The 15,315-nt window shown below is 42.2% G+C and overlaps 1 protein-coding gene across 1 annotated transcript in view; it reads left to right on the forward strand.

Annotated features, from left to right (window-relative positions):
* The window catches only part of LOC124804706 (dmX-like protein 2), a 327,684-nt gene that overhangs the window by 251,276 nt on the left and 61,093 nt on the right, over positions 1-15,315 (forward strand). Inside the window, exons 50-52 of the mRNA XM_047264965.1 lie at positions 2,036-2,294; positions 8,402-8,526; positions 8,940-9,093. Coding sequence (XP_047120921.1) covers positions 2,036-2,294; positions 8,402-8,526; positions 8,940-9,093 — 538 coding nt within the window. The remainder of the gene's footprint in view (positions 1-2,035; positions 2,295-8,401; positions 8,527-8,939; positions 9,094-15,315) is intronic.

Consider the following 15,315-nt stretch of genomic DNA (forward strand, 5'->3'; position numbering starts at 1 on the left):
ATTCCTCAAAAACCAATAACAAGTTTTCCATTATTCAAATGAAGAGAGATTCTTTTATTGACTACAGTTCCTGGTGACCTACATTCTGTAAAAGAAACTGAGTGATGATTCGTATGGTAAAGTCGACCTTCAACATCTGAAAAGGCTTTTCATTATTTCCAAATACCATGAAATGATCTTTTCAGCTGAAAATTCACCTAGTGCTACATGCAACATGAATAGTTTTGGCTTTACAGTGGACACTTTTAGACTGAGAAAAGTTATACAACATTTGCAACTGCCTCCCAAGAAATCCCATGTATCCATACTGCCTATAAGTAACAACAAAATGGATGACATCAAGAAATATTTTATCCGTATCCCTAAAGACAAGATGCAGGTTTGGTATGCAGTCACATCATGGCTGTCAACAATGGCATCTGAGATGTAGATGGAGGTGACTGAGTAATATAACCATGAAAAACATCAAATACTATTCAGAAATAGCTAACAATAACTTTCTTACAGTAAAAGACAGTTATTTGTACAATTCTTTTTTTAAAACAAGTAACTTAACCCTACAATTAATTTGAAAACGCAGTGTACTGCAGAAAGGGAACATGTCCAACACCAACAAAATCATCCACTTGTTTCCCCCCATGGGATATTTGACTTTTACATGTATATAATAAGCAAATATACCTACATCAAGAAACCGGGAATACATGTCAGGAGATGACAATGAAAACAATCAATTTTTGACAACATAATTTAATCAGATAGCTAAAAAGTCTACTCACCAAGCGGCGGCAGAAAACACACATAAAAGAAGGCTGTAATTAAGCAAGCTTTCAGAGCCAGTGGCTCCTCTTCCAGGCAGAAGGGTTGAAGGGGAAGAAAGAGGGGTGAAAAAAAGGACTGGAGAGGTCTAGGAAAAGGAGTAGATTTCAGGAAAGTCACCCAGAACTGCGGGTCATGGGAGACTTAATGTGCAGTAAGCTTGCCTAATAACAACTTTCTTTTATGTGTGTGTTCTGCCACCACTTGGTGAGTAGATGTTTTTTCTATCCAGTTAAATTATGTCAGGAGATAAATTACATTAAACTAGTTTTATCCAGTTACTTGTCTCAACTGTAAAATTAGGAAATATAGGTATGTTGCCTCTTTACAAAAAGCAATTCATTTGATTTCTTAGTTTCAGGTAAATCCTCTCACAAAATATATATTAGCAAGCTTAGAAAATCTAACACCCAGGTTCTTCTGCCCTGTTCCTGTATAACACTTGTGCACTTACTCTGTAAGTAATTAACTTTGATGTGATATTTTGTATCAGAAACATTTTGTTCCTTCGAAAATGGCATAATGCTTAAATGCCTAAGGTAAAAAAATTAGTAAATATTTCTGAACGAGTACTACAGCAGAATTATGAGTGACCACTATATTATTTTAAAAAAAATGGTATCTTGTATAGCATTTTAGACATTGCTGCTGCTTGTTTCCAAGTGGCTACTCCATTATTTTGAGTGTAGAATGCATTTCATTTTGAAAATTTCAATAGTACTTTGTTCAAGTCTGTTCTGGAAAAAAAGCATATACTGTCAACATGAATACATGATTTGTTTCCTAGTCCCGTAAACCAAGCAAACTTATTCACTGGTAAATTTGTTGGTAGTTTTAGTTTGCATTACATCCCCCCCCCCCCCCCCCCCCCCGCTCTTCTCCAAAACCCCTCTCCTTGCCAATGATAGTGTCGTCACCCCTCCCCTTCTCCAGTGTTTCTGCATCATTTACTTTTACAGCCAGCGTACTCCCACTTGTGCTATATATTTGGTACAAGTGCACATATCTACTAGAATCGTAGGTGCTAGTGAATTACTTGTTTATCTCTCATTTACTATGAATATTTTTTCACAATCAGTACCTGAATTTTCATTCTTATATCAATGGGAACCATTTCTTTAATCGTTAGCCCCTATGCCAGGAAAGAGTTTATGTGCTACTCATTTCTCAGTGTGCAAATACAATCTAATTTAATTGCATTATTTGTCCTTTCCAGCACAAGGCATGCATCAGCTGCTCCAGTTCGGCGTCTTTGGTGCTATTTGGTACGGCAAGAACCAGTTCAAGATATATTCATACGTTCTGTATTTGGCAAGCGTCGATCTGTAGCTTCAATTATGGAGCCAAGTGTGACAGTTACAGATAGCGTACGCACTTCAGATGAGAGAGCTTCCGATTCATCATCATCATTTGCAGAATTGGTGAAGATTATTCACAAGGATCAGGATTCTATATCTGCATTTTGTCTCAATCAGGTTGGCACTATGTAGTGTAATATTTGTGAAGTAGTTGAATAATCCTAAAGATGATAAACCTTACAATTTGGATACCTTTTTTTGTAGTGAATATGATAACTTTTACATTAAAATTACATGGCTAAACATGGCGTTGAAATAATGTAGTCCATAAGCATCTCTTGTTTTGTTTGTGTACATACTTTCATCAAGTGTTATGCCTACTATAAATTCATGTCTGAATAAAGACAGTTTGTAATAATGAAGTGCTAAAGAAAGTTGACTTGTTACTGGCTGAAACTTGGAAGCAGTTCACTGTTTCAGCAGTGGCTGGTTCGACTGGAACATGCTGGCAGGTTCTGCTGAAATTTTTTTATTGCCAGCTTTTCTAATCGTCATAACTAATATTTCTCACTGTCTCATTAGCTTTCTAATGTTGTAGCTTTAAAAAAATGTTTGGAATGTTATATAAGAAAAAAAGTGTGCACCATTTGCATTTCTTTGGATGTGTGAGCTTAGATTCAAGGGGAGCAGGGAGTGAAAGAATAAGCCTTATGAAACTAAAAATAAATACTTTACTACAAAATAAACCTAAGACAATAACCAAAATAAAGGCTGTCTGTTTGAAAATGCCCAACTTTGCGTACATGTGGAATCAAAATCTGTTGCTCCATCTGCATGGCATGATGTCTACAAGATGGTGCAACTTTCGTTGCCTAGGTGTGTCCTACCATTTGATGACAGCCCTCCTGAGGTCAGCCAGTGTGTGAGGAAGGTTCTTGCGATGATGCAGTGAAAGTTTCATTTGGCCACAAGCATGCTTAGTTGGGTTCATGTCAGCATATACTACAGACATTTTCATTCAGTTGATTCCTGTCTCCTGGAGGAAGACATGCATGATGTGAGCATGGTATTGACCAAAATGTTGACTGTAGGGCTGGACAATATTTTATATGATTATATCCCATTCCTACAAAGCTCTCAAATTACACTCACTAACATTGTCAATGGACTTTCGTGCATGATGCCAGTCCAATATTTGATACACACACTGCCCTGCAGAATCCATTTGGCTGTGTTCATAAGGTATGCATTGGCAGCTTCCCCCTCCACACTTCTTTGATGATCATGAGGCTTCAGACAAATCCATTAGGTATAAGACAAATCCTGTTGTAACTGGTAAAAGAGAACTTGATGCCATTGATCCAGGTTCAGTTCCAGATTGCACAATTGTATCGGATTCACAGAATACTTTCACTTCCCTCCAAAAACAGAAGGTGCCGATCTGTTGCATTCGCCTGGGTTACTCCTCCTCCCCCTCCTCCATCTTCTTCCATATGTTCCATATTAGGCCAATTCGGGCATATTACAGTTCCCATGTTTTTCTCGATCTGACGGTTTCTTCTTCCCTTTTGGTTTAAAGTCCTTTACCTGACATGATAGTCTCTCTGGATCAATTTTTGGCGGGTATTCACTCCATTTACTTTTGTTCCATACAATTTTTCTTTCACGCTCCAAATTTTCCACTCCTTTTGAATATCCTAATTTTGTATTTTACCTATTCTTTTATATCCCTTCTCGACACTAAGAAATCTCAATTTTACTCCTTGTATGAGCGCAAATCATAAAGAAAGTTATACCATATTTACTCGAATCTAAGCCGCACTTTTTTTCCGATTTTTGTAATCCAAAAAACCGCCTGCGGCTTAGAATCGAGTGCAAAGCAAGCGGAAGTTCTGAAAAATGTTGGTAGGTGCCGCTACAACTATAACTTCTGCTGTCGAATATATGTAGCGCTACACAGGTATGCTTTGTAGGCACAAAGATAAATACTTTCGCCAAAACCTCTGCGTCAGTAAATAAATTAAAAAAAAAAAAAAGAAAGGTGGAAGACGAGCTTTTTTTTTCTTCGCCCCGAGTTTCGACCACTGCATTTTCATACATTATCCAACGAAGTAAATACAAATTCCGTATTGTTCATCTTCGAATGTAACATAATTTCAATGTACTACGAAAATCCGACTGGCAAGACTGTTTAGGATGTTTGTCAATATGGCCAACTCTACATTCTGAATTTTTTCCTACCAGTGAGAATAGTTGGTTGCTAATAGGAACCTGATGAAATGTGAATCACATGCAGTATTCTCTTCACCATAAGAATAATCGAATATAAACATTTTGCCATGTATTCTTTCGCGTTTGCTGCTATCTCATTTAAATCCTGCCTAATAAACTACGAAACTAGAGTGAGACAACAGCAAACGCGGAAGAACATACGTATCGTGTCATGTTTATATTCGTATTATTCTTATGCCTAATGTGATACAGTCAGAAATGAAGTATGGCAACTGACTAGATTTTTAAATCTAAGATGACTCTAATTTCTGTGCAGAATTTGATGTACTACAGAAGCGGCCGCAAAGATTTTCAAACGGAGAAAAATTTTCGCCGAACTCTCGTTCAGAACATGTTCTGAAATACGCAGTCTATTATTTGGTTCTTGTTGATCATTATCGAAGAAAGTGTAAGTAACAACAAATAGCAGTCTCTTGCCATTGTTTCGCTAATGAGACGATTCCCTTCTCTCTCTCTCTCTCTTTCCCTTCTCTCTCTCTCTCTCTCTCTCTCTCTCTCTCTCTCTCTCTCTCTCTCTCTCTCTTTTTTTTTTTTTTTGTAAAAAAATTGTAAGCGGCGGTAGCGTGCACAAAAGCAAGCTGTGCCGCGAGCGGCGACAGGGCGTAAACACGCACTGTCAGAATGCGACAAACAATGCATTTTCAGCTTAGGTTGATGTGAACACCTATAACAAAGAAAACGGCACTTATCAGATCAAAGCAAAATAAGCAATCGATTCAAACCAGACAGAGCACGTGAAAAAGGAATGGTACTCGCATAAATACAGACGGAGCGCCTGACGCATAGCAATGGCTACCTGGTAAAGCTTAACTGCTAAGCTTACGACTCAAACCAAACTACTGTCGCTGTATCGTCATTCATTCGACGTAAATTGTGTCTCATATTACAATGGACCAACTTTGTTTCGATTTGGAGGTGCGGCCTAAAACTTTTCTCTCCCCTTGAATTTCGAGTCGCAAATTTCAGGTGCGGCTTAGATTCGGGAATTTTTTTTTCCTTTATTTCTAGTCTCATTTTTCAGGTGCGGCTTAGATTTGAGTAAATACGGTACTTCCAAGTTACGCCCATTTATTAAACCAAATACACATAGGCAACGTGGCTGTGACAACATACAGTGTAAGTTCACTTTTCTACATAATCCCCAAGAGGCTGTAAACATTTCTCAGAATGAGTAACCAATTTTTTAATTCTGGATGTGTAGAAATTACTTCCAGCACTAGGTATCCACCTGAATACAGCTGTTTTCACCCCCTCATTGTTTCAGAATCATAATCCACTGAGATCCTCTTTCATCTTACCAAACACAAGATAATCGCATGGTGCTAGGTATGAACTGTATGGAGAATGTTGCCATACCTCCCAGTTGAATTGCTGCAGCGGTTCTGTCGTTTGTTGGGCCGAGTGTGGTGATGCGTTATGGTGCAGTAAAATCATACTGGTACTCAATTTTCCCCATCGCTTTTCTGTGATTTCCTTACGCAGCTGGAGAAAAGTTTGACAATACAGAGCAGAGTTGATTTTCGTGCCTTTAGGTGTAAATTCCACATGCAACACACTCTCCATGTGAAAGAACACTGTCACCATCACCTTTCCTACTGAAAGTTCGACATTGGCCTTTTTTTGTTGCAGTTATGTGGTGTGCAGCCAGTCCATCAATGTTCTCTTTGTTTTGGGGGTGTAGTAGTAGACCCACATTTCATCCCCATTAATGATTCACTGCAGAATCTCATTGTACTCATATTCAGTCATTTAGCCCATAGAAATTTGATCATTGCATGCACCTCCGGATTTGCAGTGAACATCCATTTAATACGCCATTGGGTCTAGCCCTCTCTGCACACACAACACGATGCGATACCACACCACCCATCCTATAAGATGTGTCGCAGTTATTGTCATGTGAAACACATTTATCATAGTTATGACACACAGTGTGCTCTCATGGTGAGCTACCGTAACTTACTTTTTGATTTACTTTCATATTCGTTTCTCTTGTCTCTTATTCAGTATCCCAGGGGGACTTCCTGCCCATAATTTGTCAGTAGGGATCATCAGCAAGTGTTATTGACCGTCTATGCAGCCAGTGAAAGGCAGATCTTTGATGAGTTGCATTTTATAAAGAGCAAGTATTTGATGTTGCAGTGCTGTATGCCAATTTTGTCAAACATAAAGTGATGGCTCCTGTTTAATCTATGACTTTTTGAAGCATGATGATGGACTGAACAGTGTATACGAGCTGCAGTATCCTTTCCAAATGTGCCAATGATGATTTGAAACATAGTTTCTTGTGAACATTGGTGAGGAGCTGTGGGACGCATTTGGCATACTGTTTATGATACCCAAAGTGCTGGTGAACAATGGAGAACACATTGCCATATGAAATGTTCTGAATGCTGACAATTTTCTGCAGTTTTGTGGACCAATCCCCTCTAATGATCACATCCACATGGTCAACATTTGCAACAGTACTGGACATTGTGGGCCTTCCTTTGTGATATTCATCAGTGAGATCCATGCATCAAGCATCGGATTGCTTACACCACTTTACAATACCTGGGCAAGAGATTACATGCTCATCATATTCAGTCATTTAGCCCATAGAAATTTGATCATTGCATGCACCTCCGGATTTGCAGTGAACATCCATTTAATACGCCATTGGGTCTAGCCCTCTCTGCACACACAACACGATGCGATACCACACCACCCATCCTATAAGATGTGTCGCAGTTATTGTCATGTGAAACACATTTATCATAGTTATGACACACAGTGTGCTCTCATGGTGAGCTACCGTAACTTACTTTTTGATTTACTTTCATATTCGTTTCTCTTGTCTCTTATTCAGTATCCCAGGGGGACTTCCTGCCCATAATTTGTCAGTAGGGATCATCAGCAAGTGTTATTGACCGTATATGCAGCCAGTGAAAGGCAGATCTTTGATGAGTTGCATTTTATAAAGAGCAAGTATTTGATGTTGCAGTGCTGTATGCCAATTTTGTCAAACATAAAGTGATGGCTCCTGTTTAATCTATGACTTTTTGAAGCATGATGATGGACTGAACAGTGTATACGAGCTGCAGTATCCTTATCACGATTAGAGACACAGTGTTCCTTAGTGTATATACTGCAGTGAGAATGCAAGTTTACTTTTACTCACACTTGGCTGTATTAATTGCACACTTTTACTTATCCTCTGTACAGAGACATGCTGGGAGCAGATGCTTACAATTGGCTTGTAGTGAATTGCATGCTCTGACAAGCCCCACCTCCTTCTCTCAGGGCAGGCAGCTTATGGCTTATAATAGAAATAAATGTGTAATAGGTTAATGCATTGCAGAAGTGACACAAAAGTTGATGGTGAGTCGCTAAAAGTACAGGGTACTGGTAAAACCTCTTCCTTCATTTTTGTAAATAGTGTTGACAATCACTGGGCACAACACCGCACAAGAATCAACACTATTCACACTATTGCTATTTATTGCTGTGACACACAATAGTATTAAGTAGCTAATGTTGGCAGCAATCATAAAGATTCCGGAGTGGCCCGAAGTCCACAGACTTTCACGGATCAGACAGGGTCCAAGTAAAGGTGTGCAGTTAGTACCATAGTTATTTCCTGTAGCCAAATGACTATAGAGAAAGAGATTTCAGACTTTCAGAAAACACACACACACACACACACACACACACACACACACACACACCCCAAATGAAAACAAAAGCTGACATTTTCCTGTCCCAAAGAGATGGAAAAAATTGTAGGGAACCACACTATTCAGAAACTTGGGAGTAATGCCACTTCTTGTGAAAAATAATGTTAATGTCACCTTATTTTGTTTCTGCCTGCATCTATTGCCATTCAGTAAGTAGAAATTTTTTCTGCTTTATTGGCTGAAAATTCATTTTTATTGTTGATATAATTCATTGTGTGATGTATATGTATGTCTGTCAACATGATATTTCATATTACTGTTAATTTTGTTTTTTAGGCCAACCCAGGATTTCTTGCTCTTGCAACACCAAAGGAAATACAAGAGATGGATATATCTTTGCTGTTAGAATCACCACTGTGGTTAGAGGATGAGTGTGAATTTGATGTCATTAATTTAACAAGGTATGGAAAATGCACTATGTATTAAAGCATTATTAGTTTCTTCCTTGTATTAACACTTCATGCTAATATTTATTGTGCCTATGCTCTTAAACTTCAGGCTGAAATTTAAATGAAATACTAATATAATAATTTAGAGGTTTATCCATGTTGCTCTTGTACTAAAACCATTGGCAAAAAGTTACTAAAACAGGTTTGAACAATGGTAAGAACAAACATTTATCCCCCTAGGAAACTAAATATGCTAAGTCCCACTTCCAGTTTGTTTTAATTTGGAAACACACCACCGCTGAATCTAGTTAATTTTTTCTTAACAGGATTTTCTTTCTTCCAAGCCGTCAGTTGAAAGAATTTCCATATTAATAAATATTATTAAAAGTTTAGTATATTTCTTATAGTTAATTATTGTATTGCAGGGACCCAGAGACACTCCCAGCTTCAAGTTTTTTGGTTATCCAGACAGCTGCTGACAGGCCAGTATTGGCTCAGTCAGCATCAACACAGAATCATAGTAATCCCTCTACACCACAACCTACACTTAGCAGCCAGACAGGACGAGGAGCCTCAGTGGTTAGTTTTAAACCAGCAATTGTTTATGTAATATTTACTTTTTTCTGTAACTAAAATCATATAAAGAAAAAATAGCCATGTATCATGCAGTGAAAAGCAGGAAGTAAGTTTTCCTTTTTTTTCTGTCTGTGCCTCAGTGTACAACCTGAGAACGTGATGCGTAGTTATCTCTGGAGTTTTCACACCAAAACAGTGGGGAGTATAGTGCAAGGTCTGAGTTGTCAAGCTTTCTGTAACAAATCTGTAAGCTAGGAACATTTTACTAATTTTAAATTTTTCCATCGGACAAACTGTTGATGCCAGTAATTAATTACAAACTCTTGATGCCAATAATCAATTTGTGCAAACCAAATAGTGATGTGTGTCTGACCTCTTTTTACTTAAGTACTTGATCTCAGAAAACAATGTATCACATAATCAGGACATACAATCGAGTTAAGTAAATGTGCCTTTATAGCTCTTGCTGTATATGTTTCAAGTCAATGTATGCATTACTGTTTCTAATCTTTGATTAACAATGATGTTAAGTATTAGACATTCAAAGTCCTTAAAAAAGAAATTCACGAAAAATAGGAATTCCTTTTTCACTAATAAATAGTTTTGAAGAAAGAGTAAATGAAACAATAACAGAAAATTGCTGCCACTTGTCACACAATTCATTCTTTAGAGATCTGTAGAAGTGCACAGAGATTTCCTTGCCTGCACCTACTCAGTAAAATTAATGCATTTGACAGTGAAAGTATATAGCAGCAACCTAAATTTCTTTTTTGCATAAGAAAAATGGTTTATTTTTGTACAAGGTGTCTCTCCCAAGACTCATCATGCAAAATTTCTCTGATGTTTTGGCAGATATTATCAATTTGGTTTCTGAAATGTGTAGCTGGAGTCACCCCAAACAGATATTTTTCATTGTGTTTGTCACCGATGACCAGTGTCAATGGAAAGAGCCCGTTTATGGTTACAAACAAAACGACTTTTAAAGCAGACCATTACATGCCTGTTTGATAGACCCAGATCGATCTTATGCAAATTAGGGATAGATATCTACTAACAGGAGCAGTTCAAGTAGTGGCTGTTCTTCCTGTTAATACACATTGATAAAATTAGTGTCTTGCTGTATTAATTTGAGGCTGCTGTATCAAATGGAAATGTACATTTCTGCTTTAAAAACAGTTATGTTCATAATGGGAAACAAACAGATACTTTTTATTGGCACTGGGAATCACATGAAAAATATTAAGAGCATTATCTGTTTGGGATAACTCCAGCTACACATGGTAAAAACAAAATCGTTAATATCTGTCAAAACACAAGTTAAAATACGCCTGATGACTCCTCGTAGATACACCTGATACATACTAGCTGAGAAATCCAGTGTTACCTTGGTATTTATGTATTCCAATCACTCTGTCCATTTCCTTCTCCTCCCTCCCTCCCTCCCTCCCTCCCTCCCTCCCTCCCTCCCTCCCTCCCTCCCTCCCTCCCTCCCTCCCTCCCTCCCTCCCTCCCTCTCTCCCCCTCTCCCCCCTCTCTCTCCCCCTCTCTCCCCCTCTCTCTCGCCCCCTCTCTCTCTCCCCCCTCCCCCCTCTCTCCCCCCTCCCCCCTCTCCCCCCTCCCCCCTCTCTCCCCCCTCCCCCCTCTCTCCCGCCTCCCCCCTCCCTCCCCCCTCACTCTCCCCCATCCCCACTCTCTCTCCCCCTCCCCCCTCTCTCCCCCCTCCCCCCTCCCTCCTCCCTCACTCTCCCCCGCCCCCACTCTCCCCCGCCCCCACTCTCCCCCGCCCCCACTCTCCCCCCGCCCCCACTCTCCCCCCGCCCCCACTCTCCCCCCGCCCCCACTCTCCCCCCGCCCCCACTCTCCCCCCGCCCCCACTCTCCCCCCGCCCCCACTCTGCTCCCCCTCTCCCTCCCTCCTTCTCCATCCATTGTCGTTCCCCACCCTTACCTCTCACTCCCCCAACTCTCCCCCCTCTCCGTCCACCGACCTGTAACCCCCTCTCCCCTCTCTGTCTATCACACCTCTCACCCCTCCCCTCTCTGTCCGTCCCACCTCTCGCCCCACCCCTCTCTGTCCGTCCCACCTCTCGCCCCTCCCCTCTCTGTCCGTCCCACCTCTCGCCCCTCCCCTCTCTGTCCGTCCCACCTCTCGCCCCTCCCCTCTCTGTCCGTCCCACCTCTCGCCCCTCCCCTCTCTGTCCGTCCCACCCCTCGCCCCTCCCCTCTCTGTCCGTCCCACCTCTCGCCCCTCCCCTCTCTGTCCGTCCCACCTCTCGCCCCTCCCCTCTCTGTCCATCTCCTGCGCTCAGCCCTCTCTGTCCATCTCCTACTCTCGCCCCTCTCTGTCCATTTTTTCCTCCAGGGAGAAGCCACATGTGGCAAATGTGATAACTCTGCCCAAGGAGGTGTTAGAAGCTTATGTCCACCAAAATGTGGAGCGGTGACTACAGTTTCTTCCTTGCAGATAGAAAGATACATGAGGACAAAACGACAAAATGCATCTTATATGGTGAGGCCACAAAGATCTATAAGGCTATGTAGCCCCCATGTTTGCTACCACCTTTGTTGCAGTTGTTAAACAACTAGTTCAGAACACTGTTACTACACAAACAGAGATTGCTAGTATCAGCACTACTGCTAGTGCTGCTTCATTTATTTCAAAGCCTATACATCCTCCCATGACATCAGACAAGACAGTGGTAGCTGATGCTGCGGAGCTACCTCCTCCTCCAGAGGTTCAGTCTGCTCCAACGTCCAGTGCTGCCACTACCATCTCCGCAAATAGAACTCTGAAGGCTCCCCAGGCCAAAAAATCAAAATCAAATGCAAAGACTCAGCCACAGATTGAGACAGGAAGTGAACAGTCCGATGATGTTGATGTCACTCTCTCTGACATTCCTAGTGATTCATCTTTGAAGCCATTGGATCTTGATTTCGGCCTTATGGCACTCATCTTACCTCAAGACGGAGCTTCCATCCACTGTGGGCTCCCCTCCCCATCAGAGAGAAAGAGTGAAAATGTAAGCCCCTTGATAAATGGCTCCCACAGTACAATGGAACATGAATGGGTTCAGGACACATGGAGGAACTGAGACTCATAGCACAGAAGTGCCTCCTGTGCTTGTGTTTACAGGAAACACATTTTAAAGCATCTGATGCCCCTGTACTATAGGGCTATACCCCTCATCGAGATGACCTGAGCAGGGAAAGGACCAAGGGAAGGATTGCTGTATTTGTCAATAACACACACCACTCATCTGCACTCTCCTTGGTTATTGACCTACAAGCATTAGTCATTGCAGTTCATGTGGATCAGATCATCACTCTCTGCTCACTGTACTTACCTCTGCAGGATGCGATAGACTGCAAGACTGTTACAGGCCTTTTAATGGCTGATTTCAAATCCCATAATGTATTGTGGGGTTAAAATTATACTTGACCTGGGGGTTGAGTCTTTGAAAACTTCATGATGTCGCAGGAGGTGTGCATCCTCAATACAGGCAGACCCAGTCGTTCCTGGGCCGTCGTCAGCCATCGACCTCTTTTTCTGCTTCCAGCCCTTGCAGACTTGGCTCATGGGAAGCAACTTATGACCTTTATTCTGGCAAGCACTTCCCACTGTGGATCTACCTACTGGATGGAACCTTACCTCAACAGAAACCACTAAAATGGTTGCTCAGTGTGGCTGACTGTGCCTGAACACAACGAGAGTGTCCAGGAATGGTTGGACCACATCTCACGAGTGATCCATCATGGCGCTGACTTATCCATCCCAAAGTCATCACAGGAGGCAACCTGTACCTTGGTGGAGCAATTAGTGCCACTCAGCAATGCAGGGCAGGCCTGTGGCTCTTTGATCGTTTAAATACCGCCTTTCAGGTTGCTAGAGCCAAGGCTCGATGCGTAATTAAGGAGAGCAAGAAAAGGTCATGGCAGGCCTTCTACAAAAATATGGGATGCCATTAGAAGGGTTTCCCGTGAACGCAGTTTTTTACCAATAGCAGAAGTGTTGAAACAGAGGTGGCACCAAACATTGCCCAGAGAGATCACTCAGAGAATGTTAGAGCATTTTGCAATGACTGCAGCCAATGCCGGCCAGAATCCGGCATTTCTTGCCTACCATGCGACTTCAGACAGGGTCAAGTTGGGCTTCAGATCAAACAATGCTGAGTCTTACAATTGTTCTATCTCCATGTTCGAGCTGGAATCAGCTCTGTCTGAGACTCATGATACTGAATGCTTCAACATTTGCCAACAGTGTCAAAGGGAATCCTCTTCAAACATTTTAATTTGATATGGCAAATAGGTCACTTTCCCAAATCATGGAGAGAGCCAATTTTGGTACCTGTTCTCAAACCAGGAAAGGACCACACGTCTCGTGTGTACCTGAGTATCTCCTTAATGAGCTGTGTTGGAAAGACCCTGGAGTGAATGGTAGACCATTGTCTAATCTGGTTGTTAGAGACGCTGCAACTCCTTACCCAAAGTCAGTGTGAATTCTGAAGATTTTCATCTACTGTTGGTAACATGACCCTCGTAGAGGCAGCTATTCAACGGTCTTTCCAACATACACATCACTGTCTCAGTATATTCTTTGAGATCAGAAACACGAATGACACTACTTGGAGACACAGCATTTACGTACACGTCCATCAGTGGGGTTTTCATTGCCATCTCCCCATCTTCATTTGGTCTTTCCCGTCAAGCAATTTTTTAGGACTCATGTTGGTGATACACTGTCGGCTAGTTTCGAACAGCAGGAAGGTGTCCCTAATGACAGCATTTTAAGTGGTAGCCTCTTTGCCATAGCCATACAGTATCACGTCTACGGTAAGGAGTCCCATGCAATGCTCCTCGTTTGTGAACGATTTTACTGTCTTCTGTTCCTCCCCCAGTGTTGCAACAGCAACTCGTCAGTTGCAACTTACAGTTCAGAGGCTAGAGGTGTATGCTGCGAAGATAGGTTTTCAGTTATCTGCAGATAAGTGTGTGTGTGTGTGTGTGTGTGTGTGTGTGTGTGTGTGTGTGTGTGTGCGCGCGCGCGCATGCATGCGCACATGTGTGTGTTAATTTTAATCGTTCTTGCTGTATTTTTAATTCACTTGACTTGCACGTGAGGGATACCATTCTGCATTTTAAAGCCTCAGTGAGGTATCTAGGCCTCATTTTTTACTCCAAATTTTCATGGTTGCCACACCTCAGAGAATTGAAAGCCAGAACCCAGAAGTCTCTGAATATTATAAAGTGTCTTAGCCACAGGTCTTGCAGAGCAGACAGAACGCATCTGTTCCAGTTTTATAGGGCTTTTGTCTTCTTCCTCCTCTCATCCCTTTCTGTGTCCACCTGCTTCTTCTCCCCCCCCCCCCCCCTCTCTGTGAACCCACCTGCTGCTTCTCTTCCTCCCCCCTCCTTGTCTGTTCCAATTCTCTGACTGCCCTGCGTTTTTGTCCAACACTTGTAGCCAGCGGATAGTCATCCAGGATGTCATCCTCCAGCTACAATGAATGAGGTGGGGTTGGGGGTTGGGGGTGGATACCAGGGCACAAGGTTATTGCAGGAAATGAAAAAGCATATGCAACAGCCGAGTTGGTATGTCAACAGTCCTGAGTTATTTCAGTGTCATAGTGAGGGTTAATGTGAGTGGGCTGGGAGTGCACGAGTGTCATTTTTTAGGTTTCATCCACAGTATATGCAACATTTTTAGTGATTTTATTCATATTCATGTCCTTTAATATGCATCAGACACTGATAACGTAACTGTTGAGCACCCATAAATCATTCACCCCCCTCTCTCTCTCTCTCTCTCTCTCTCTGTGTGTGTGTGTGTGTGTGTGTGTGTGTGTGCCCGCCCACATCCTCCCTCTCTCTCTCTCTCTTTGAGTGTGTCCATCTCCTCTTCTTCTTCCTCTCATCCCTTCGTGTGTCCACCTGCTTCTTCTCCCCCCCCCCCTCTCTGTGAACCCAGCTGCTGCTTCTCTTCCTCCCCCTCTCTGAGAACCCACCTGCTGCTTCTTTTCCTCCCCCCTATCTGTGAACCCACCCGCTGCTTCTCTTCTTCCCCTCTCTGCCACTTCTTCCTCCCCGTCACTATCCACTTCTTCCTCCCCCTCTCTGTCCACTTCTTCCTCCCCCTCTCTGTCCACTTCTTCCTCCCCCTCTCTGTCCACTTCTTCCTCCCCCTCTCTGTCCACTTCTTCCTCCCCCTCTCTGTCCACTTCTTCCTCCC

This window comes from Schistocerca piceifrons, chromosome 7 (genome assembly GCF_021461385.2).
Source record: "Schistocerca piceifrons isolate TAMUIC-IGC-003096 chromosome 7, iqSchPice1.1, whole genome shotgun sequence".
NCBI classification, from domain to species: domain Eukaryota; kingdom Metazoa; phylum Arthropoda; class Insecta; order Orthoptera; family Acrididae; genus Schistocerca; species Schistocerca piceifrons.